The 22,525-nt window shown below is 55.2% G+C and overlaps 1 protein-coding gene across 7 annotated transcripts; it reads left to right on the top strand.

Annotated features, from left to right (window-relative positions):
* Window positions 1–911: 911 nt before the first annotated feature.
* On the top strand, window positions 912–16,754 carry GPR132 (G protein-coupled receptor 132). 7 transcript variants are annotated; one of them, XM_028850577.2, is made up of 5 exons: window positions 1,181–1,232; window positions 8,593–8,682; window positions 9,241–9,354; window positions 10,362–11,132; window positions 14,043–16,754. In XM_028850577.2, exon 5 carries the CDS (start codon window positions 14,177–14,179, stop codon window positions 15,149–15,151), a length of 975 nt encoding a protein of 324 aa, XP_028706410.2. In that variant the 5' UTR covers window positions 1,181–1,232; window positions 8,593–8,682; window positions 9,241–9,354; window positions 10,362–11,132; window positions 14,043–14,176; the 3' UTR covers window positions 15,152–16,754. The 7 variants fall into 7 exon arrangements, with proteins under 7 accessions (XP_077798168.1, XP_077798170.1, XP_077798169.1 ...); XM_077942044.1 differs by lacking the exons at window positions 1,181–1,232; window positions 8,593–8,682 and adding an exon at window positions 926–1,009 and having other exon boundaries at window positions 10,362–10,873; XM_077942043.1 differs by lacking the exon at window positions 8,593–8,682 and having other exon boundaries at window positions 987–1,232; window positions 10,362–10,873.
* Window positions 16,755–22,525: the final 5,771 nt, after the last annotated feature.

Here is a 22,525-nt window from a genome sequence, read left to right as displayed (position 1 = left end):
GATTCCACTGCCACCCACACAAAACCCTCTGAAATCGCTGTTCAGAGGCAGCCTCCAGCCATGCGGCCCTGCAGCAGGGGGCAGCTGTGATCCATGTGTCTGGGGGAAAGTGCAGACTAGGGGCTCAGCCTCCACCGGGCTCTCCTGGCCGTGGGCGCACCCACCCAGGACAGTGGCCGTCTTCACTCAATGACCGTCACTGCTGCAGTGCTGGGCAGTGTCGCTTGGAGACATTTGTGGTCCCCAGCTGCTTCCCCCAGCCCAGCCCTGTCCCCTCTGCTGACGGAGCCTGGTTTGGATGGAGCTTGGCAGGCTCGGGAGTGGGCACCTGGTGGGGGGGTCTGTGCCCTAAAACCCAGAAGCAGCTTGGAGGTGAGTGGGGTTGTGGGTGCTGTCCACAGCCAGCTGGCGTTTTCTAAGGAAACTGGGCCCACCACGGCCGGGAGCCCCACAGTGAGGGGGACTGTCCCAGGCCACTCTGCCTGCCCACCCTGCAGTTCCCACAGGGCCCCTCACAGAGAAGCCCACCCGCAGGGCCCCTGGGCCAGGCCAGGCTTGTTTCTGGATGCAGGAGGGGTTGAGGTAGGGCTAGGGGAGGAATGTGGAGTGTGCGGTCGGCTGTTCTTCCCACATGGCCCTGCCCCAGGAAGGGGGAGGCGGGGAGATGAGGGTCCTTGTGTGCAGTGGCTGTGCTGAGCCTTCCAGGACATGCAGGTGCCATCCTGGTCCCGGGGCTGCAGTGGGCACACGCGGCCTCTCCACTCCTGGCACCCCGGACAAGGACTACTGGGAGCACACAGCCTCTGGGAAGTCACCCTGCTCCGTGCTTGCCTGGCCCGAGAGCCTGAGCTGCAGAGGAGCTGGATTTTGTCTCTCCAGGGCCCCTCCCTGCCACGTGTCCTGCCTTGCCTGTCTGGGGACAGCCGCCGTGCCGCGCCAGGCCCTAGCCCCTGCCTGGGAGCTCCTGAGTGAGTGGAGCCTGGCTCTGGTGCTGTTATTGCCAACAGAGGTAAGTCTGGGGTTTCCTGCCACTCCCATCCCCAGGAAGATGACGAGACCACACTGTCATCACCAGTGAGATACCCCAGCCCGGGTTGGCTAACCCCAAGCTCAGCCCTGTTTGTGGTTAGGGGAGTTCTAGAGAGAACATAATTGGACCCCTGCTACTTCCTGAAACCTCAGCTAGGACTGCAGGGAGGGGTGTGAGGCCAGCCGCACAGGCGGGGCCCTGGGTAAGTAGCTGGGCTCTGCGCACTGGGGAGTGGGCCTGGGGGCTCAGGCCCTGGGATGGGGCTGGGGGCTGGGAGCTGGAGGGGGGCAGAGGGGGATCCGAAGGCAAAGGTGATTTGTTGGTAAAAATGGAGGCTTTGTTGAGGGTTCTTAATCTGGGGTCCCTTCCAAGAGATAACCCAGGACCCCCAGTGACCACAGATGTGATGGGGGTAGAGGATTTGGGGGAGAGGGACAATCGCTTCCATTGTACCTTTGTCACCGCCACCTTCCTGGAGACTTTCTTCTGGAAAAGGCTTCCCTGGCTACTGGGCCAGATGGTGGTGAGTCAGGGGGCTGGACTTGTCCCTGGAATCTCTCCTTGGCCACTTGCTTCCATGATTGGTGGGGGGCACTGAAGGGCCAGGCTTCTCTCTGTGGGGCCTGTGCTGCTTGTGGGGTTACACAGAGGGAGAAGCAGGGCAGTGGGGGCTGTGCTGGGGTGAGTGGCAGTTGGCCCAGTCACGTGACAAGATCCTGGGTCTGGGCAGGTTACCGGCCTCTGGGTTGGCATCCGGCACACAGGGTACAGCAGGGGGCCATACATTCTGTCAAGTGCATGACATGGGTCTGCACCACTGCAAGGGGCTGGGACTGACTGCTGAAGACCGGCCAGTTGGGCTGAGCACAAAATGATGTTTCAGAAGATTGGCCAGGCCTAGGTGGGAGGGCAGAGGCTCCTGGAAGGAGTTGAGGATAAGGGCTGGGCACAGGGGCTCACACCTGTAATCCCAGCACTTTGGGAGGCCGAGGCAGGCGGATTACCTGAGGTCAGGGGTTCGAGACCAGCCCGGCCAACATGGTGAAACCCTGTCTCTACTAAAAATACAAAAATTAGCCAGGTGTGGTCGCACACGCCTGGAATCCCAGCTACTCAGGAGGCTGGGGCAGGAGAATTGCTTGAGCCCTGGAGACGGAGGTTGCAATGAGCCGAGATCGTGCCATTGCATTCCTACCTGGGTGACAGAGCGAGACTCGTCTCAAACAAAAAAAAAAAAAAGGAAGAAAAAAAAGATAAGAGTAGGGATAGGATAAGATGAGATGGAATAAGATAAGAACTCAGAGTGCCTGAAAGACTCACCTCACCAGCAAATAAACGCAAATGTGTCTCTGAAAGATACATTTTAAAAATCTATCAAACTGGGGCCAGGCGCAGTGGCTCACGCTTGTAATCCCAGCACTTTGGGAGGCCAAGGTGGGCGGATCACTTGAGGTCAGGAGTTCGAGACCAGCCTGACCAACATGGTGAAATCCCGTCTCTACTAAAAATACAAAAATTAGCTGGGCGTGGTGACACACGTCTGTAATCCCAGCTACTTGGGAGGCTGAGGCGGGAGAATTTGAACCCGGGAGGCGGAGCTTGCAGTGAGCCAAGATTGGGCCATTGCACTCCAGCCTGGGCAACAAGAGCAAACCTCCGTCTCAAAAAAAGAGAATCTATCAAATTGGGAAAAATAAGAAAGTTGACTCTGGGATTTGGACGGGCGTGGTGGAGCAGGGAGGTTGGAGCCGGTGACTCAACATTTCCCTCCCTAGGGTTTGTCTCAAACGTGACGGCAGAAACGAGGTCACAGTGAAAGACGGAAATGGCTAGAAATGGCCAGCAACCGTGAAACAGCTTAGAAATTACAGGCAATCCAGCCGGGTGCAGTGGCTCATGCCTGTAATCCCAGCACTTTGGTAGGCTGAGGCGGGTGGATCACCTGAGGTCAGGAGTTCAAGACCAGCCTAACCAATATGGTGAAACTCCGTCTCTACTAAAAATATAAAATTAGCCTGGCGTGGTGGCACATTCCTGTAATCCCAGCTACTCGGGAGGCTGAGGCATGAGAATCACTTGAACCTAGGAGGCGGAGGTTGCAGTGAGCCGAGATCGTGCCATTGCACTCCAGCCTGGGAAACGAGAGCGAAACTCCATCTCAAAAAATAAAGAAAGAAAGAAATTACAGACAATCCACAAGACAGACCTCAGCAGCCTGAGGAGCTGTTTTTGGCACACAGGATGGAATGAGGAACTGCTCCCCGCACATGGCAGGGGTCAGGGCTCCTTCTCCGTCCTTTTGTGTCTGTCTGAAAAGTTTCATAATAAAAAGCTACAAAATAGGCCGGGCGTGTGGTGGTTCACGCCTGTAATCCCAGCACTTTGGGAGCCCGAGGGGGACGGATCAGCTGAGGTCAGGAGTTCAAGACCATCCTGACCAATATGTGAAACCCCGTCTCTATTAAAAATACAAAAAATTAGCCAGGCGTGGTGGCGGGCACCTGTAATCCCAGCTACTTGGGAGGCTGAGGCAGGAGAATCACTTGAGCTCCGGAGGCGGAGGTTGCAGTGAGCCGAGATTGTGCCATTGCACTCCAGCCTGGGCAACAAGAGTGAAACTCCACCTCAAAAAAAAAAAAAGTTACAAAATAGATTTTAAAAGACTGGAGGAGCACAGCAACTGCAGGCCAGAGAGCTCCAGGGACAGTGGCTGGGTGAGGTCACGCTAGATCCTGTTATTGGAATGTCCATCCCAGCAGCATGTGGCGCTTCTCTAATCTGGAAAATGGATTCATTGGCCGGGTGTGGTGGCTCACGCCTGTAATCCCAGCACTTTGGGAGGCTGAGGCAGGAGGATAATTTGAGCCCAGGCGTTCGAGACCTGCCTAGGCAACATGGCGAAACCCTATTTCTATTAAAAATACAAAAAATTAGCTGGACATGGTGGTGTGCCTGTAGTCCCAGCCACTCGGGAGGCTGAGGCGGGAGAATCGCTTGAACCTGGGAGGTAGAGGCTTCAGTGAGCCAAGATCGTGCCACTTTACTCCAGCCTGGGTGGCAGAGCAAGACTCCATCTTAAAAAAAAAAAAGAAAAGAAAAGGCAAAAGAAAAAGAGAAAGAATGAACATGGGTTCATGGAAGAAGAACGGAAAGTGCGAGGCAGAGCAGCCTTGGAGCCCGCACACCAAGAGCAGGAGAGAGGCGGGTTGGATACTGGAGAGAGAAGTCCAGAGAGCAGTGGAGGGCTGGCCTCAGTGGGCTGCCAAGGTGTGGCTTAAAGATGGAGCTGAACAGGGACGCATTTGCCCAGCATGGAGGCTGGGAGATGAGGGGCTTGGTCATTTGCTGAGGGGAGGTGGAGGCAGGGGCCCAGGGCCAGCAGGGGTGGGAGATGCAGCTGGAGCTCAGGGGTGGGTGGACGGGGGTGTCAGGCTGACCTGGGCCCACCCACACTGTGGCCTTGTGGCTGGAGTCATCCGAGGGACCTCACCATGGCCATCATGTCTGGCCACACTGCTCTGAATCCAGGTAGAGTTGGACGGTGATAAGGGGGCTTCAGCCTGTCACAGTCCCTCAGAGCAGACCAAAAACAGAGTTTCCCAGACTCCACCAGGCCAGGCTGGCATTGCTGGTGCTGTGAGCATGGTGGGCTGTCCCCTACCCGAGCCTCCGGCGGGCTGGGGGCACCTTGCTGCCGTTTCAGGAGTGAAAGTCTGCACTGGGCGCCTTTCCCACAGGGCTTGGTCGCTCCCACCCATCCCACAGCTGAGAGGAGCCCCACCGGTGGGCCAGACAGCTGGGGCAATAAGAGGAAGGGGCGGTCTCCATGCACAGCCCAGGCAGGGCTTCCCCCACCCCAGGAGGGCGGTGCCTGCTTCCTGAGTGGAACAACACAGGAAACCTCTGCCTGGCCTTGTCCTTCCACTTGAAGACCCAGCCCCAGGGGAAGCTGAGAGAGGACCTGGGCCCCACGGCACCCTCCCCAGGAAGAGTAGTGCCTGAAATGTGGGCAGCCTGCTCTAACCCATGCCCCTTTCTGTGGAGGAAACAGCCCTGGCCCCGGGCCGGGACAGACCACTGCACTGCAGCTGGTGGGTGGGGCCACTGGGCTGGCCGGAGAGAGGGCCCTGAGCCCCTATCCTGAGCTCACGACCTCGAGGGGAGGCAGAGGCTCCCCGAGGCAGTAGGAGTAGCAGGTGCAGCAAACTGATGGTGAGCAGGTGCTGGCGGGACCCCGGACTCTGGTCCAGGAAGGCCCTCAGAAGAGGCCGGTGGGCTGCCTGAGGCTGTGGACCTGTCCGGCAGGGAATGCCAGACAAAGCTTGAATGTGTTCTGAGAAGTGAAGAGCTGGTGTAGGGCTCCCCTGACGCCCAAGCCTGGTTGGCCATGCGTGGTGAGGAGCTGGACCTCGGTGCGAGCGAGTTGGGACGTCCCAGTAGGCCCAGTTCTCTGGCTGCCCTGCCCTGGGTTGGTCCCACCAGGCCTCCTGCTGGGCCCACTGACTCTTTCCAGGCATCCTCGCAAGGCTGTCGGTGCCCAAAGGTCAGGCACGTGGCGGGATCTGGACATCAGCAGCTCGAGCCACATGGGCCACACGGGACCAGTTGGATGGGAAGGTGGCTCCGGCTCCTGCCCCTGGCTAGTCTCTGCTCTCAACATACAGGCCTGGAGCCCAGAGGGGCCTCTTTGTGACAGCCTCTGCCTGGAGCTGGGCCAGGAGGGGAATGTGCATTTTCACTTCAGCTACCACTTCCTTTGGTTTTACAGAAGTGCTTGTAGCCCTCTGCCCCAGGGTTGCTGGCTGGCATCGGGGTGACCAGGTGGCACAGCCCTGGACCAGCAAGAGCTCATCCTCCTAGGTTTGGGAGGGTTTCCAGAACCCTTGGTCCAGTTAAAGGCAGACTCCCTGGGAGCCCCTTCCTGGGCGGCTTAGTCATTCTGATGGGGTCCAGGGGCCTCAGGCAGCAGCTCCATGTGCTCACTCCAGCTCATTTGACAGGAGAGGTCCCTGTCTGGTGTTATTCAGAATTTGAAAGGTGGGGAGGGGGTGGCTGCAGAATCGGAGTAGACAACAGCGAGCAAAAGTATGCGGGCTTCTAGGGCCCCTGAAGCGGGGCTTGGCAGCTGAGGAGGGAAGCCAGGCCCGGTGTGAGGCTGGTGGGGCCCCCCACACCCCTGGGGCTCAGCAGGAACTGGACTAGTCGCAGGTGGCTCTGGCGTGTCCCCAGCCTACTCGGCCCCCCTGCCTGGCTGGGGGTCTGCCTTCCTTGGCCCTTCTGGTTCCACTCACTGCCTCCTCACCTACTGACCCCTTCTGTTTTGGGCATGGCCAGAGAGCCCTGCATCTCTTGCTGGACCTTAGAGCTGGGCGCAGCAGCCAGATGACAGGGCCACACAGATCTTAGCAGAGCAGCAGCCGGGAGGGCAGCGTCCAGCACACAGGCACCCGAGGGAGGGTCTGAAGACCCTCAGCGCTGCCCCACCATTTCCACTCAGGGGGCTGGCCTGAGATGCAGGGAGCAGTGCATACTTATTCCAGCCACTGGGAGGGTGGGGACAGAATGGGGAGCCCAGGAACCCCTCCAGCCCACACCACCCACCGCCAAAGGGGCATCACTTTGGAGATGGCTTTTCTGGATTCTTTCTTGACTCAGTGTCTCATTTTTTAATGTGTTTTCAAGGTATTGCTTTAAATTCTCCATGAGTTAACGAGCTTCCTGTAGTCGTGGCTTCCTGTTTTCCAGTTGTTAAAAAATGACGAGACAAGTCTCAATCATTTTAGGAGTTTTATTTGCTGAAGTTGAGGCCACGCATCCGTGACACAGCCTCAGGAAGTCCTGATGACAGGCCCAGGGTGGTCGGGCACAGCCTGGTTTCATGCATTTTAGGGAGACAAGAGACATCAGTCAATATATGTGAGACGTACATTGGTTCCATCCAGAAAGGTGGGGACAACTCGAAGCAGGGAGGGGGCTTCCCAACTATCTGTCTCTCACCTACCTGTGGGCAGGTCACAGGTAGGTGGGAGACAAATGGTTGATTATTTTCAGTTTCTGGTAAGTCTTTCCAAAGGAGACCATCAGAATATGCATCTGTCTCAGTGAGCAGAGGGAGGACTTTGAATAGAACGGAAGGCAGATCGACCCTGAGCAGTTCCCAGCTTGAAGGGGCCCGAGATACTTTTCTTTAACAGAAATATACTTGAAAGGGCAGCTGGGAATGTCAACACACAGGCAGCCCTACCTGCTGGCCCAGAGCCCTTGGTGTGGGTGTGCCTGGTTTCTGCCTCACTTTCGAGCAGCTTCCAGAGAATTCTTGCAAGAGCCATGTGGGACGGGTGGGAAGAGCAAATGGCTCCAGGGAGCGCCTCTGGCCAGCCTCTCAACATACAAGCCTCAGGCCCAAAGGGGCCTTGCTGTGTAGGGGCTCTGCCTGTAGCTGGGGCCCGGCCCTGCACTTTGAGGCGAGTGTGTCCCAGGGGACTGACTGCACCTGCTGGCTTCCCATGAGGGTCTCGGCTGACAGAGGGCAGTACCAGGCAGCATGGGGTGGGGGTCGGGCCTGGCACTAGGCAGGCGGGATTCGAGTTAGTGAGGCAGCTGCCAGGCTCAGCCTCCATCCCTGCACTGCAGGGCCCGGAAACAGCAGAGTGAGACCCTCAGGCTTTGCAGGGCTTTGGGAGAGGCACAAACACCATCTGAGAATGGGTTCAGGGCACTCTCCTCCCTGCAAGCCCTCTTTGGCTGGTCGGGGTGGTGCCTGTTTTAGAGGCACCTCAGGTTAGGGAAGGAAGCAAAGGGACAGGCCCCTGGATGCCCTGCACCATCCCCCTGTGTGCCCTGAGCCATCTGCTGCCCACCCGCCATGCCTCCCTCCTCCGGGCCCCTCATGCCGTGGGTGACACAGCTTCCAGGCCATGTGCACGTCACACCTCGGGTAGCCAGGAAAAATTCCTAGAAGCGGTTTATCCAGGTCAAAAGTTAAGCACATTTAAGATTTTTGGAAACATGTTGCAAAATTTTGCTGCAAGTCAATTCATACTTCCATCAGTCCCGTGTAAGGATACCCACTGCCTACTCTCAAACACTATGAGTTTAAAAGTTCTTTATTTTTGCCAACATGATAAGCCAAAAAGATTTTAAAAGGCTGTCTTTCAGATATTCATGTTTGCATTTCTTTGATTAGAAGTGGAGTTGAGCATTTTTCAGATTTTAGGAGCTTCTTCTTTTTGGGACGGGGTCTCTCTCTGTAGCCTAGGCTGGAGTGCAGCAACGCAGTCACAGCTCACGGCACCCCACCTCCTGGGCTCAAGCGATCCTCCCAACTCAGCCTCCTGAGTAGCTGGGACGACACGTGTGCACCATCATACCTGTTGATATTTTTGTAGGTATGGGATGTTACTATATTGCCCAGGCTGGTCTTGAACTCCTGGACTCTAGCAATCCTCCCACCTCAGCCTCTCAAAGTGCTGGGATTTACAGGCACGAGTTACCACACTGGGCCTTTAGGGGCTATTTTTATGTCTTCTGTGAAAGCTCATCAACTTTCTTTTCTCTCCCAGCTTTATAAAGGTATAATTGACAAGCAACAACAGTACATAGGCCAGGTGCGGTGGCTCACGCCTGTAATCCCAGCACTTTGGGAGGCCGAGGTGGGTAGATCATTTGAGGTCAGGAGTTTGAGACCAGCCTGCCCAACATGGTGAGACCCTCGTCTCTACTAAAACTACAAAAATTAGCTGGGTATGGTGGCAGGCGACTGTAGTTCCAGCTACTCAGGAGGCTGCGCAGGAGAATAGTTTGAACCCGGGAGGCAGAGGTTGCAGTGAGCCGAGATTGCGCCACTGCACTCCAGCCTGGATGACAGAGCAAGACTCCATCTCAAAAAAAAAAAAAAAAAAAAAAGAATCGTACATAGTCGCAGTGCCTGATGTGATGTTTGGATGCCTGTTGGCTTGGAACCTTGCTTGTATTTATCCCGTGGGATGCAACGGCAGATCCTTAACACTTAAAAAACACCTGCACGTTGTGCACATGTACCCTAGAACTTAAAGTATAATAAATAAATAAATAGTAAAAAAAAAAAAACCACATACAAATCAACGGGGCACTTAGTAAATTAGTAAATAGTCACTAGCCATTTTGTCAATGGGTTAACTTGTCATTTAATCTGATTTCCCTAAAGCAATTTCAACCTACTCTTTCTCCAGGTCATTTTAAACTCTCAGAGTGAACGTCTTGATAGGACCGACAAGACGCATGACATGTACTTAGAAAGCTTATCTTAGAGCCACACTGAGATTGGAGCCTGCAAAATATGCCAGGTGAGAGAGCCTTCTCCAACTCTGAACATGTAAGAGGAAGCCCATGAGAATTTTTCTACGAAGCATGATGTCTCATAATTCAAAAATTAACACATAAAAATAGATTATCGAGATAAAAATTAGCTCAACAATAATAAATCTAGAGGTGCTACGTGGAGAAATGAAGGGCTGATTTCATAATTCTTTTGTGAAGTTCTGGGAAGCCAGGAATAGGAATGAGAGCATAGTTGGTGGCTCCAGGGAGGGCGACGCAGTACTGAGTCAGGGGGCTGTCCCACAGGTCCCAGGAGAGCCCTGCATGGTCCAGGCCATGAGGAGCTGACCAGCAGCTCCCCCTGATTCATGCGTCTCCTGGTGCCGTTGCTCCTACTTCTGACCTGCCAGGAAGACTGTCTTCCCAGGAGGTCACTTGTGGCAGGAGGCAGGGGAGTGGGGGACATCCTCCTCACCAGATGGGCACAGAGCCACAGACACCACGGACCTGGTGTCCAGAGGTGAAGGTCCCAAGGCTGCGTGAGGCCTGGAGCAGGGGGTGTGGGACTGAGGGACACTGAGGCCCTGACTGAGACTACACGGGCGGGCGAGACAGTCTGTGGGGCGGGGGAGCCGTAGGAAGTCGGGGAGGGGCCGGACCAGAGCGGCTCTTGCAGGCTGAAGCTGGAGCGGCCCCTCTGGCCACCCACCGGGGTCTTGCCTGCGTCTCCCCTTGTGTTTTGGATTCTGGCTCTGCCTCCCAGGCGTGTGATTGTCATGAAAGAGACGGGCCTGTGTCGGGGCCAGAAACTGCCTCTGAGCTCAGGACTCGCACAGCGAGGCTGGGGCGCTCGTTTGATGGGAAAAGAGCCGTCTGGGTGAAGAACAGTGAGTGCAGACACAGGCGTGGGGCCTCGCACCTGAGAACTGTCTTCACTGCCCCCCGCCGCCCGCCACAGCCCTGTGTCTTGGGCAAAGTGGTGACAACTGGGTGTGAGACAGCCCAGTCATACCCACTCTCTCCCTCTGCCCAGGGAGGAAGGTGAGCAAGGGGCACGACACTCACACCCGGAGAAACCCAACAAGCACAGCAAGGCTGTGGGGAGACCGGAGCCCTGCACACCGCCGGCGAAGGTGGGCCGGCGCGGCCACTGTGGAGAACAGCACGGACAGACGCCCCAGAAGATGAGATGAAACTGCCATGAGATCCAGCAATGCCAACTGTGGGTCTGACGCAGGAGAACGGAAAGCAGGGATGTGAACAGACCTCCTTGTGTTCTTAACACCGTTATTCTCAGCAGCTCAGCTAAGGCTCAGAGGCAGCCGAGCGTCTGTCAGCAGAGTCATGGATAAGCAGAACACGGCACAAGCCACATTTGGAGGATTGTTCACAATGGAAGGGCACAATGGAATATATATATATAAATTTTTTTTTTTTGGTGAGACCCTGGAGGACACACTGAATACAATGGAATACTGTCCTGCCTTTGAAAGGAAGGGAAATCCTGGCACACGCTGCAACGGGAGGGAGCTTGAGGACGTCGTGGTGAGTGGAGCAAGTGAGACACAGAATGACACACGCTGAGGACACGCACAGATACTCACCCAGGTGGGGAGGTGACAGGGGAGCCCAGCACACAGAGACAAAGTGGAATGGAGGCCTGGGGGCTGGGAGCAAATGCGGAGTGAGTGCTTCCTGGGGCAGAGTCTCTGTTTGGGAAGACGAGAAGGTTCTGCCGACGATGTTGGCGACGGTGGCAGAAGAATGTGAACGTGCCCAGTGCTGCTGAAAAGCGGTTACAATGGCAAATTCCTTGTTATGTGTATTTTGCCACAATTTTGCACTTTTTCAATTTTTTTTCCTTGAGATTGAGTCTCACTCTATCACCCAGGCTGGAGTGCAGTGGCACAATCTCGGCTCACTGCAGCTTCTGCCTCCCAGGTTCAAGGGATTCTCCTGCATCAGCCTCCCAAGTAGCTGGGATTACAGGTGTCCGCCACCATGCCTGGCTAATTTTTGTATTTTTAGTACAGGTGGGATTTCACCATGTTGGTCAGGCTGGTCTGGAACTCCAGACCGCAGGTGATCCACCTGCCTTGTCCTTCCAAAGAGTTGGCATTAAAGGCATGAACGGCCCATGGGGCCAATTTTTTTTTTTTTTTTTTTTTTTTGAGATGGAGTCTCGCTCTGTCGCCGAAGCTGGAGTGCAGTGGCACAATCTCTACCTCCCAGGTTCATGCCATTCTCCTGCCTCAGCCTCCCGAGTAACTGGGACTACAGACAACTGCCACCATGCCTGGCTAACTTTTGTATTTTTAGTAGAGACAAGGTTTCACCAGGTTGGCCAGGCTGGTCTCGAACTCCTGACCTCAGGTGATCTGCCCGCCTTGGTGTTCCAAAGTGCTGGGATTACAGGCGTGAGCCACCACGCCCAGCTGAATTTTTTAAATGCACAAAAACAAGTGGCCTGGTGCAGTGGCGTGACTTTCCAGAGCTCTGCCAGCACTGTCGGCTCCAGTGTCCTGGCTGCCCACTCCGGCTGAGTTCATGCTTCTGGGCCTTCTGTGGCTACAGATCATGGAACCTCCAGATCAGCAGGAAGCCGCGGACAGACCTGGCCTCAGCACCCGAAGGATGGACAGAGCGTTGCCACGCTTCTCAGGTTGCAGCAGCCCCAGGCAGGGCAAACCTCAGCTGTGTCCTGGCGGGAGGTCGGGGGTCCCTGGGCACCATGCAGCTCCCTCAAGGTCAGGGGTCCCTGGGTACCGTCCAGCCCCTTGGCCTCAGGAAACTTCCACACGCGGATGCGTGACCTCTAGCAACCCTCTGGCTGGAGAGGAAGAGTTTCTGACCTCGGAGAGCTGTGTTTGAGGCAGGTTGCTGAGATAACTTTGATCTCCTTTTCTTTTGCCCTCTCCCACATTTAAGGACTTTTTTGACTCCATTGGGCCCACCAGATAGTCCAGAATAATCTCTTTATTTTACTGTCAGCTAGTTAGCAATCTTCATTCAACTTGCAACCTTAGTTCCCCTTTGCCATGTAACCTACCATATCTACATGTCCCAAGGATGAGGATTCAGACTTCTTTTGGGTGGGGTCTTTATTCTGCCTGCCATCAAGATGAGGAGTATCACATGACATAGTAATAAGAAGATCAATTCACCAAGAAGACAGAACCATTTGTGACTCCTATGCCCCAATTAACAATAGCTTCAAATACATAAAGCAAGCATTGAGAGAATACAAGGAGAAGTGGACAAATCCACCACCCCTGCAGGAGCTTTCAATTGTCTTTTTTAGTAATTGATAGTTCACACAGCCAGAGATGTGGTAAGACTACAGATTAGCCGGGCGCAGTGGCTCACGCCTATAATCCCAGCACTTTGGGAGGCCAAGGAGGGCAGATAACCTGAGGTCGGGAGTTCAAGACCAGCCTGACCAACATGGAGAAACCTCATCTCTAGTAAAAATACAAAATTAGCCGGCCTTGGTGGTGCACGCCTGCAATCCCAGCTACGCAGGAGGCTGAGGCAGGAGAATCCCTTGAACCCGGGAGGTGGAGGTTGCAGTGAGCTGAGATCGCACCATTGCACTCCAGCCTGGGCAACAGAACGAGAGACTCCATCTCAAAACAAACAAACAAACAAAAAAACAATAAAACAACTACAGATTAGGAATTAGGATGAGGCAGTGCCCAACTATGGGGCGAGGCGGGGAGTGGAGGTAAAGTGGGAACAGCTCTGGAAGGGTGTATGTGGTAGCAGCGCCTAACAGACTGCTTAGAAGAGCACTCACACAGCAATTACAGGATCAACATTATTTTCAAACACACAAGCAACTTTTTTTTTTTTTTTTGAGACAGAGTCTCACTCTTGTTACCCAGGCTGGAGTACAGCAGCATGATCTCAGCTCACTGCAACCTCCGCCTCCCGGGTTCAAGTGATTCTCCTGCCTCAGCCTCCCGAGTAGCTGGGATTACAGGTTGAGCCAGCACGCCCAACTAATTTTTTAAAATTTTTAGTAGAGACAGGGTTTCTCCATGTTGGCCAGGTTGGTCTCAAACTCCTGACCTCAAGTGATCCGCCTGCCTCAGCCTCCCAAAGTGCTGGGATTATAGGTGTGAGCCACTATGCTGGGCCTCAAGCAACACTTTTGAAAACTGACCTCAGTGAGTTACAAAGATTCAGTATTACCCCAGACGCAATGGCTCACACCTGCAATCCCAGCACTTTGGGAGGCCGAGGTGGGCAGATCACCTGAGGTCAGGAGTTCAAGACCAGCTTGGCGAACATGGTGAAACCCCATCTCTATTAAAAGTACAAAAATTAGCCAGGCGTGGTGGCACGTGCCTGTTATCCTGGCTACTTGGGAGACTGAGGCAGGATAATTGCTTGAACCCAGGAGGCAGATGCTGTGGTGAGCCGAGGTTGCGCCATTGCACTCCGACCTGGCCACAAGAGCGAAACTCCATTTCAAAAAAAAAAAAAAAAAAAGATTCAGTATTGCCCAGCCTGCATTCTTCGCCCATGAGGCTGCTGGGTTGGAGATCCGCTATCTAATAATTGCTCTAAAAAATCCATTTGGAAATGTTTTAAACACCTGTGTGTATCTAGTCTGAGCTACCATGAAGCTTCTATCCTTCCTTCCCACAGTAGAGTCTCTCTCAGGTGGTTTCCAGAGACTCCCGTTCTCACTCTTGTCTCTGTCCTACAGGAAACGCCACCCTAGTGACCAGCACTACCCCGTGGGCCTCCCTGGGTCTCCCCGCCAAGACCTGTAACAACGTGTCCTTCGAGGAGAGCAGGATAGTCCTGGTCGTGGTTTACAGCGCAGTGTGCACGCTGGGGATGCCAGCAAACTGCCTGACTGCGTGGCTGGCGCTGCTGCAGGTGCTGCAGGGCAACGTGCTGGCCGTCTACCTGCTCTGCCTGGCGCTCTGCGAGCTGCTCTACACCGGCACGCTGCCGCTCTGGGTCATCTATATCCGCAACCAGCACCGCTGGACCCTGGGCGTGCTGGCCTGCAAGGTGACCGCCTACATCTTCTTCTGCAACATCTACGTCAGCATCCTCTTCCTGTGCTGCATCTCCTGCGACCGCTTCGTGGCCGTGGTGTATGCGCTGGAGAGTCGGGGCCACCGCCGCCAGAGGACCGCCATCCTCATCTCCGCCTGCATCTTTATCCTCGTCGGTATCGTTCACTACCCGGTGTTCGAGATGGAAGACAAGGAAACCTGCTTCGACATGCTGCAGATGGACAGCACGATTGCCGGGTACTACTACGCCAGGTTCACCGTTGGCTTTGCCATCCCTCTTTCCATCATCGCCTTCACCAACCACCGGATTTTCAGGAGCATCAAGCAGAGCACGGGCTTAAGCGCTGCCCAGAAGGCCAAAGTGAAGCACTCGGCCATCGCGGTGGTTGTCATCTTCCTGGTCTGCTTCGCCCCGTACCACCTGGTTCTCCTCGTCAAAGCCGCTGCCTTTTCCTACTACAGAGGAGACAGGAACGCTGTGTGCGGCTTGGAGGAAAGGCTGTACACAGCCTCTGTGGTGTTTCTGTGCCTGTCCACGGTGAACAGCGTGGCTGACCCCATTATCTACGTGCTGGCCACGGACCATTCCCGCCAAGAAGTGTCCAGAATCCATAAGGGGTGGAAACACTGGTCCGTGAGGACAGACATCACCAGGCTCACCCACACCAGGGACATCGAGGAGCTGCAGTCGCCCATGGCCCTTGCAGACAACTATACCTTCTCCAGGCCCGTGCACCCACCAGGGTCACCAAGCCCCACAAAGAAGCTGATTGAGGAGTCCTGCTGAGCCCACTGTGTGGCAGTGGGGGATGGCAGGTTGGGGGTCCTGGGCCAGCAGTGTGGCTCCTGTCCACTAAGCCCACCAGCCACAGTGCCCATGTCCCCTCTGGAAGACAAACTACCAATTTCTTGTTCCTGAAGCCACTCCCTCCACGACCTCTGGCCCCAGGCTTTCCCACATGGAGGTGGCTGCATGCCAAGGGGAGGAGCGATACCTCCAGGCTGCCGGGAACCCAGATCGCGTGTGGCAGGCAGTGGGGCCTCTTCATCAGCAGCCCTCCTGGCTGGCTCCCTTGGCTGTGGGCAGGGAACAGGGCTGCGGGCAGAGGTACCTGGTGGCTGCCCTGTTCGCATCAGTGGTGATGACTTTATTTGCAGGGCATTTCTGCAAGCGTTGCTCGGATGCAGTGGCACATTGTGGGCCCTCTGGGCTCCTGCCTCAGAACATCAGTGGGCGCCATGCCGGGGGTCACCCAGCACCGTGGCAGCGCCCAGCAGGGCATAGGGCAGCCTACCACCTCCAAGGGGGCAGGAGTCCTCATCTGGGGTTGGGTCTGTGCTGAGCTGAAGGGCCTCTAGGCAGATGTGGGGCAGGGTGGCCAGCTGCTCCAGCTCCCAGAGGGCAGCCCAGACATCCTCAAGCGGGAGCCCCAAATGTCCACGCCCAGAATGACAGTTGGCAGGACAGGCATGACACAGCCATGTCAGAGGCAAGGGGTGCCAGGAGTCCCCAGCCGCATCCTTGGGGAGAAGTTGGTGAGGGGTCCGCACAAGATGGGGCCCCCACCCCCAGCACGTTACTGAGGCGAGAGTGCAGCAGCTGGCCTGCTTGTCTGGTGGAGAAAGCCAGCTCCCTGCACCCTCGGGCCGAGTCAGATCTGGGTCTGCCCCGAAGGCCTTGCCTAGGCCAGGTCACACTCATTCCCTGGTTTCCCCACCTGTAAAATGGGGCCAATGACACCTACCTCACTGGGTCACCATCGAGATCAATCCTCCTCCCTGCCCTGACACCTCGGGCACATCGCGTGCACTCCGAGCACAGAGCCAGGCAGATGCAGCACCAGGACGGGGAGCCCAGCGCCCAGCACAGCGTGGGGCTTCCAGGGAGGTGGTGCGGGGCGGTGGGGCTGAGCCACGCTCTAGTTTTGTCAGGCAGCTATGCAGTTGCTCTTCCTTGTTTTGTTTTTCTTGTTTTTTTAATATTTATTTTTTTAGAGACAGGACTCTGCTCTGTTGCCTGGGCTGGAGAACAGTGGCGCTGTCATAGCTCACTGCAGCCTCAAACTCCTGGGCTCCAGCGATCCTCCCCCCTCAGCCTCCTGAGTAACTGGGACTTTGACAGGCATGCACCACCACACCCAGTCAAAACAGCCGTCTTCCCCTTGAGAGTCATCAGAAAAATACATTAGGAAAATGTGTTTAGAAATAAAAGCACAAGGCAGGGCGCAGTGTTCACGCCTGTCATCCCACCACTTTGGGAGGCCGAGATGGGAGAAGCACTTGACGCCAGGAGTTTGAGACCAGCCTGGGCAACATGGCAAAACCTTGTCTCTTTTTTTGGTATATAAAAAAAATAAATAAATAAAAGAAATAATGCATTTTAACCTTTACAATTAACATTTCTCCTGCTGTGAGAAGAATGTGCCCCTAGGCTCCCACGACAGCCGTGACCAGGGACTTGAAAAGTTGGGGCTGAGGTTCCAGACCAGTCTGTAATATTCAGGGCTGGGGCGAGAGGGACCATAACGATGTCCAGCCGGGGCTTTCCTGTGGCTGCTATAACCAGTTCCCACAAGTTGGTGGCTTAAAACAACAAACCGGGCTGGGCACCGTGGCTCACACCTATAATCCCAGCACTTTGGGAGGCCGAGGTGGGCAGACCACCTGAGGTCAGGAGTTTGAGACTAGCCTGGCCAACATGATGAAACCCCATCTCTACCAAAAATACAAAGAAAAAAATTATGTGGGTGTGGTGGCACACACCTGTAATCCCAGCTACTCCGGAGGCTGAGACAGGAGAATCGCTTGAACCCAGGAGGCAGAGGTTGCAGTGAGCCGCGATCGCGCCACTGCACTCCAGCCTGGGTAGCAAGAGCAAAATTGCTTCTCAAAAAACAAAACAAAACAAAAATGGTTCTCTCACAGCTCTGAAGGCCAGAGTCCACTTTTTCATCTTTTGCTGCCACTGAGCAACAAATAAGAGCCTCACTCCCATGCCAGATCCCAGTCTTGGGGACCGGGCACCGTCTCACCCACTGGTAGGGATAGCAGGGCTGGGCTGAGATACCCAGAGTACCTGGCTCAGGTGAGGGACTGCCTGAACTGGCTGCTGTCACAGTGGCAGGACAGTCACCAGGCATAGCCAGGTGAGGTGGTACCTGCAGCCCCAGCTGTTCAGGAGGCTGAGGTGGGAGGATCATTTGAGCCTGGGAGGTGGAGGCTGCGGTGAGCTAGGACTGCGCCACTGCCACACGGGGAGGCCAGGAGACAAAGGCCCGATGGGACCTGGGGGTGACACCTCCGTGGGGGTTTCAGAGGGCTCCTGGGAGCAATGTCTGCGGCAAAATTTCAAAATGGACCCCGGGCCTGCGGGACCCACGACAGTCACGGTCAGGTGGAGAAACTCTGTACAAAGACAAACCACTCAGGGTGAAACCCGGGGGGCGGGGCTTACCTGACGGGAGGGGCAGCTACGGCGACCTTGCCCAGGGTGAGGCCCAGATGGGACCAGGCACCCAGGAAGGGGGGCCCAGCCCAGCCCTTAATGCTGAGACCCTCGAGGGCTGTGGGCAGAGGGCAGCAGGCTGAGTCCCTGCAGGACAGGTGCAGCTGGGGAGGTGGAGGTTACGGGCCTGCCTTGCTGCTCACCACCCAGTGTCTGCTCACCGCCCCGTGTCTGCTCTCTGCCCCTCATCTGCTCTGGCAGTGAGAGAGGGTCACGGCATGGCTTTGTCATCAGTCACTGACCACTGACCACAGGCCCTGGCCCTGTCATCCGGCTTGTCCTGCTGGTGGGAGCTTCTGAGGTCACCAGCGCTAGGAGTCGCCCTGTGTGGAGTCTGCACTCACTCACTGTCTCTCTCACCATCTACCCCTTCCTTCACTCCGCTTGCCCTCATTCAGGCACCCCCCCACAAGGTGCTCCTGGGGCACCCCAGGTAGTGAGGAGGCCACAGTAAAGGCCACTGTGACCCAAGCAGGGAGGTGGGAATGAGGAGAGGGAGCCCCGAGGGCCACCCCTGCCTCCAGCACCATGCCCTGCCCTCCAAGCTTGAGCCACAGTTGCCTCTTCAGACAGCGTCCAGGAGGGGCAGCGCTGCTCTGCTCACTGCCCTGTCGTTACCTGAGTAACAGTGACAGGGAGAGAGGACCACACGCCTCCCTGCTAGCTGGAGAGAGGCCCCTCGACCTATGGAACTGTTCTCCGAGGTCCTACTGTGACAAAGACACCTGCACACCAGCGGGAGGAGTGGTTCAGAAGCAGCACCTCAGGCTCTCTGGAAGGCACCGTGTCCCGTCCACGACTGCTCCCGTGCGACCATCCCCACTCCGCCTGGCCTGGCAAGGGCTGTGAACCCCTCGCAGTGACAGCCCAGGGAGAGGCCGCATAGGCCAGGGAGGCACGGAGAGTTTTGTTGGGAATTCTGGGATCCTACTGCCTGGAGTTGGTGCAGGGGAGCACAGCCCGAGGAGACCACATCCTGGTGGCCCTGCAGCTGCCTGGCCTGCGGGAGGGACATGCCTGGAAGGGACAGCATGAAGGGGGACCACATATGGGGGACTCTTTTTTCTTTTGAGACAGTCTTGCTCTGTCACCCAGGCTGAAGTGTCGTGGCATGATAGCTCACGGCAGCCTCCACCTCCTGGTCCCTGAATAGCTGGGACCACAGGTGTGCACCACCACACCCAGCTGGTTTTTGTTTGTCTGTTTGTTTGTTTGTTTGTACAGACAGGGTTTTACCACATTGCCCAGGCTGGTCTTGAACTTCTGGACTCAAGCAATCTGCCTGCCTCAGCCTCCCAAAGTGCTGGGAGGGATTACAGGCATAAGCCACCACACCCATCCTTTTTTTTTTTTTTTTGAGACAGAGTCTTGCTCTGTCACCCAGGCTGGAATTGAGTGCAATGGCGCAAGCTCAGCTCACTGCAGCCTCTGCCTCCTGGGTTCAAGTGATCTTCCCACCTCAGCCTCCTGAGTAGCTGGGATCACAGGCGTGTGATCTCTCTCTCTCTCTCACCATCTACCCCTTGCTGGGCACCATGCCCAGCTGCCCAGCTAATTTTTAAATTTTCTGTAGGGACAGGGTCTCACTATGTTGCCCAGATTGGTCTTGAACTCCTGGCCTCAAGCAATCTGCCCGCCTTGGCCTCCCAAGGTGCTGGGATCGCAGAAGTGAGCCAGCCCCCAGTCCTAGCAGTGCTCTTGAGTAATGAACGTGTGAATGAGAGCACACTGAACGGTCGCGTGGGGCGGCCACCCTCCTGAGGGACAGCACACTATGGACAGGTGATTCCACCACTTCGTGTCTCCTTTCTTCATCCGTAATTTGGGAATGGTGACAGTGACTGTCCCACAGGCCTGGTGGGGTATTAATTCAGATAATACACGTCCCACACCTCAGATGAGCCTGGCACAAAGCAGCGCTCAAAAACACAGTTAGACCTTCACTTAACTTCCTAACTTCCTCCTTGGTTTGCCCCAGTGGGGGATCCTGCCAGGAAAGACGGTCTTTGATGAAAGGTCCGCCTGTTCCCAAGAGCGGCCCTAGAGGGCGCCCAGGCAGCGGGGCTTGAATGGACCGGGCGGGTTTCGCTTTCCCGCGAGTAGCCGCCCGCGGCCGCCAGGGGGCAGCAGCTGCAAAGGGCGCCCGCGGGCAGCCGGGCCGCGCCTGTGGCCACGCAGCGCAGAGGCGGCCGCATCCGAGCGCTCGGAGGGGGGCGGGCGCGGAGCCGGAGCAGTGCCCCCGCCACCGCGGACCCTTCACAGGCGGAACATTTTGCACATTCTTCCAGACCTTTCCTAAATCCTCACCTGCCTGTACAGGCACTAGCGGAAAATACGTGATACTGCCTTGTGTGTATGCATTTATCCAGCTTTTTATTTTGAAATAATTCCCAATTTGGGGGCCGGGCGCGGTGGCTCACGCCTGTAATTCCCGCACTTTGGGAGACCGAGGTGGGCGGATCACGAGGTCAGGAGATCGAGACCATCCTGGCCAACATGATGAAACCCCATCTCTACTAAAAATACGAAAAAATTAGCTGGGCGTGGTGGTGTGCGCCTGTAATCCCAGCTACTCAGGAGGCTGAGGCGGGGAATCGCTTGAACCAGGAAGTCGGAGGTGCAGTGAGACTCCGTCTCAAAAACAAAAACAAACAAACAAACAAAATTCCCAGTTTACAGAAAGTGGCAAACACCGTGCAAAGAAACCTGGATATTCCTGTCCTACAGATTCTCCAGCTGTGAACATTGCCCGGCTATTCCTTCTCTCGCTCCTATTTCTCTGCCATTTGAGAATAAGCTGCAGACTCCAGGCTTGCTCCCCTGAACAGCTCAGAGTGTATTTTGGAAATAAACGAACTCTCTCCCAAGTAATTGCAGCGAACCTTGAAAAATCAGGAAGCCACCACTGATCCAATGTCTCCATCGACTCCGCAGAGCCCCTGCCAATTTCCCCGCTGCCTCAATGAGTCTGTGGATCTCATGGGTCTTTGTGGGACGGCCCTCTCTCTAGCCTTGTCTGTTTCCTGTGGCTTCTTCATTTCCAGGAGGAACCCCTCGGAAGTGAGACTTTCCTCTTATAGCATCCTACCGAAGGCCGGGGCCAATCTGGCCATCACTGGTGATGATAACCCTCATCACTTGGGTACGATGGTGTCTGCCACCATTCCCCACTGAAAAGTTAATTAGTAAGCATTTTGCATTCATTAATGAATAAGCAATTATTACACCGTTTCTGGGGAGCGAATGTGAGGTTTCCACTATGAGGTCAGGCTTACCCTTCTCTCTCATGTATGTATGTGCAGGTCTCTGTCCATTTTGTCTTGCTATAAAAGACTACTTGAGACTGCATAATTTATAAGAAAAAAAGAGGTTTACTTAGCTCACAGTTTTGCAGGCTGAGAAGTTCAAGGGCATGGCCGTGGTGAGGACTTTCATTCTGTGTCACAAAATGGTAGAGAAGGCAGGGCACCGTTGCTCACGCCTGTAATCCCAGCACTTTGGGAGGCCGAGGCGGGTGGATCACCTGAGGTCGGGAGTTCAAGACCAGCGTGGTCAACAGGGTGAAACCCCGTCTCTACTAAAAATACAAAAATTAGCCGGGTGTGGTTGCACGTGCCTGTAGTCCCAGCTACTCAGGAGACTGAGGCAGGGGAATTGCTTGAACGTAGGAGTCAGAAGTTACAGTGAGCCAAGATCGCGCCATTGTACTCCAGCCTGGGCGACAAGAGCGAAACTCCATCTCAAAAAATAATAATCATCATCATCCAAGATCTGGGCACTAGGGGTGCTCACTGTTTCCAGAGCTGTAGAAAATATGTATGCCTATACACACGTAGATATACATCTGTATTTCCAGCCATCCATATTGAAACTGGGTTTGTACTGATATCTCCAATTTCAATCCACCCAGCCAAAAGTTGGTCCAACCCGACCACTTTCCTAATTTGCAACTCCCTTCTCCGAAACAAGAGTCCTCAAATTCTTCATCCCCAATGCTTTTACTTATTTGTGCAATCCCCAGCCCTCTCCAACATCTCTTTCTTGGCTTCCTTGGCAGGTTCAAAGCCGGACCTCAAGGAGGAGGGAAAGAGGAAGTAGGAAAAAGGAAGACATGAAGGGTCTGAGAGTCCACTCTGTTTGCAACTGAACAGCGAGCATGCCAGTGAACATGGGCAAGACATGAGACACCTGGGTCTGAGACAAAGACTTTGTTCCTCACAGCACAGCAGGCAGCACGAGCTTCATATCCCCCCAGCCCCCCAGCCCCACAGACAATGAGGAGTGGCCCCGGTCGATGCTGTACACACAGCTAAGGAACCCTGGGTTAGGAAACACCAGTCATTTAAAGGACTGCTAGCAAACCTGCCCACTTTCTGCCCAGAGGGAGAAGCTATCTTTATTGTCTTGGACAGCAAGCAAATTTGCCCTCTACCTAGAGAGAGACACATGCGTGATGCTGAGGATTCACGTGTGGACACTGGGACCCCAGGGCCTGAGCTGAGACCCCAGCACTGCCCTTTACTCTCTGGGATCTTGGACAAGTGACCCAACCTCTCTGTGCCTCGCTGTCCTCCTCTGGAAAGTGGAGACAATAACCATATCCAGGTCACTGCTTTCTTTTCTTTTTTTTTGAGACGGAGTCTCACTCTGTTGCCC

The sequence above is a fragment of the Macaca mulatta genome, chromosome 7 (assembly GCF_049350105.2).
Source record: "Macaca mulatta isolate MMU2019108-1 chromosome 7, T2T-MMU8v2.0, whole genome shotgun sequence".
In the NCBI taxonomy this organism is placed as follows: domain Eukaryota; kingdom Metazoa; phylum Chordata; class Mammalia; order Primates; family Cercopithecidae; genus Macaca; species Macaca mulatta.
Note: the sequence above shows the minus strand (reverse complement) of the source record. Positions and strands in the feature narration are given on the sequence as shown.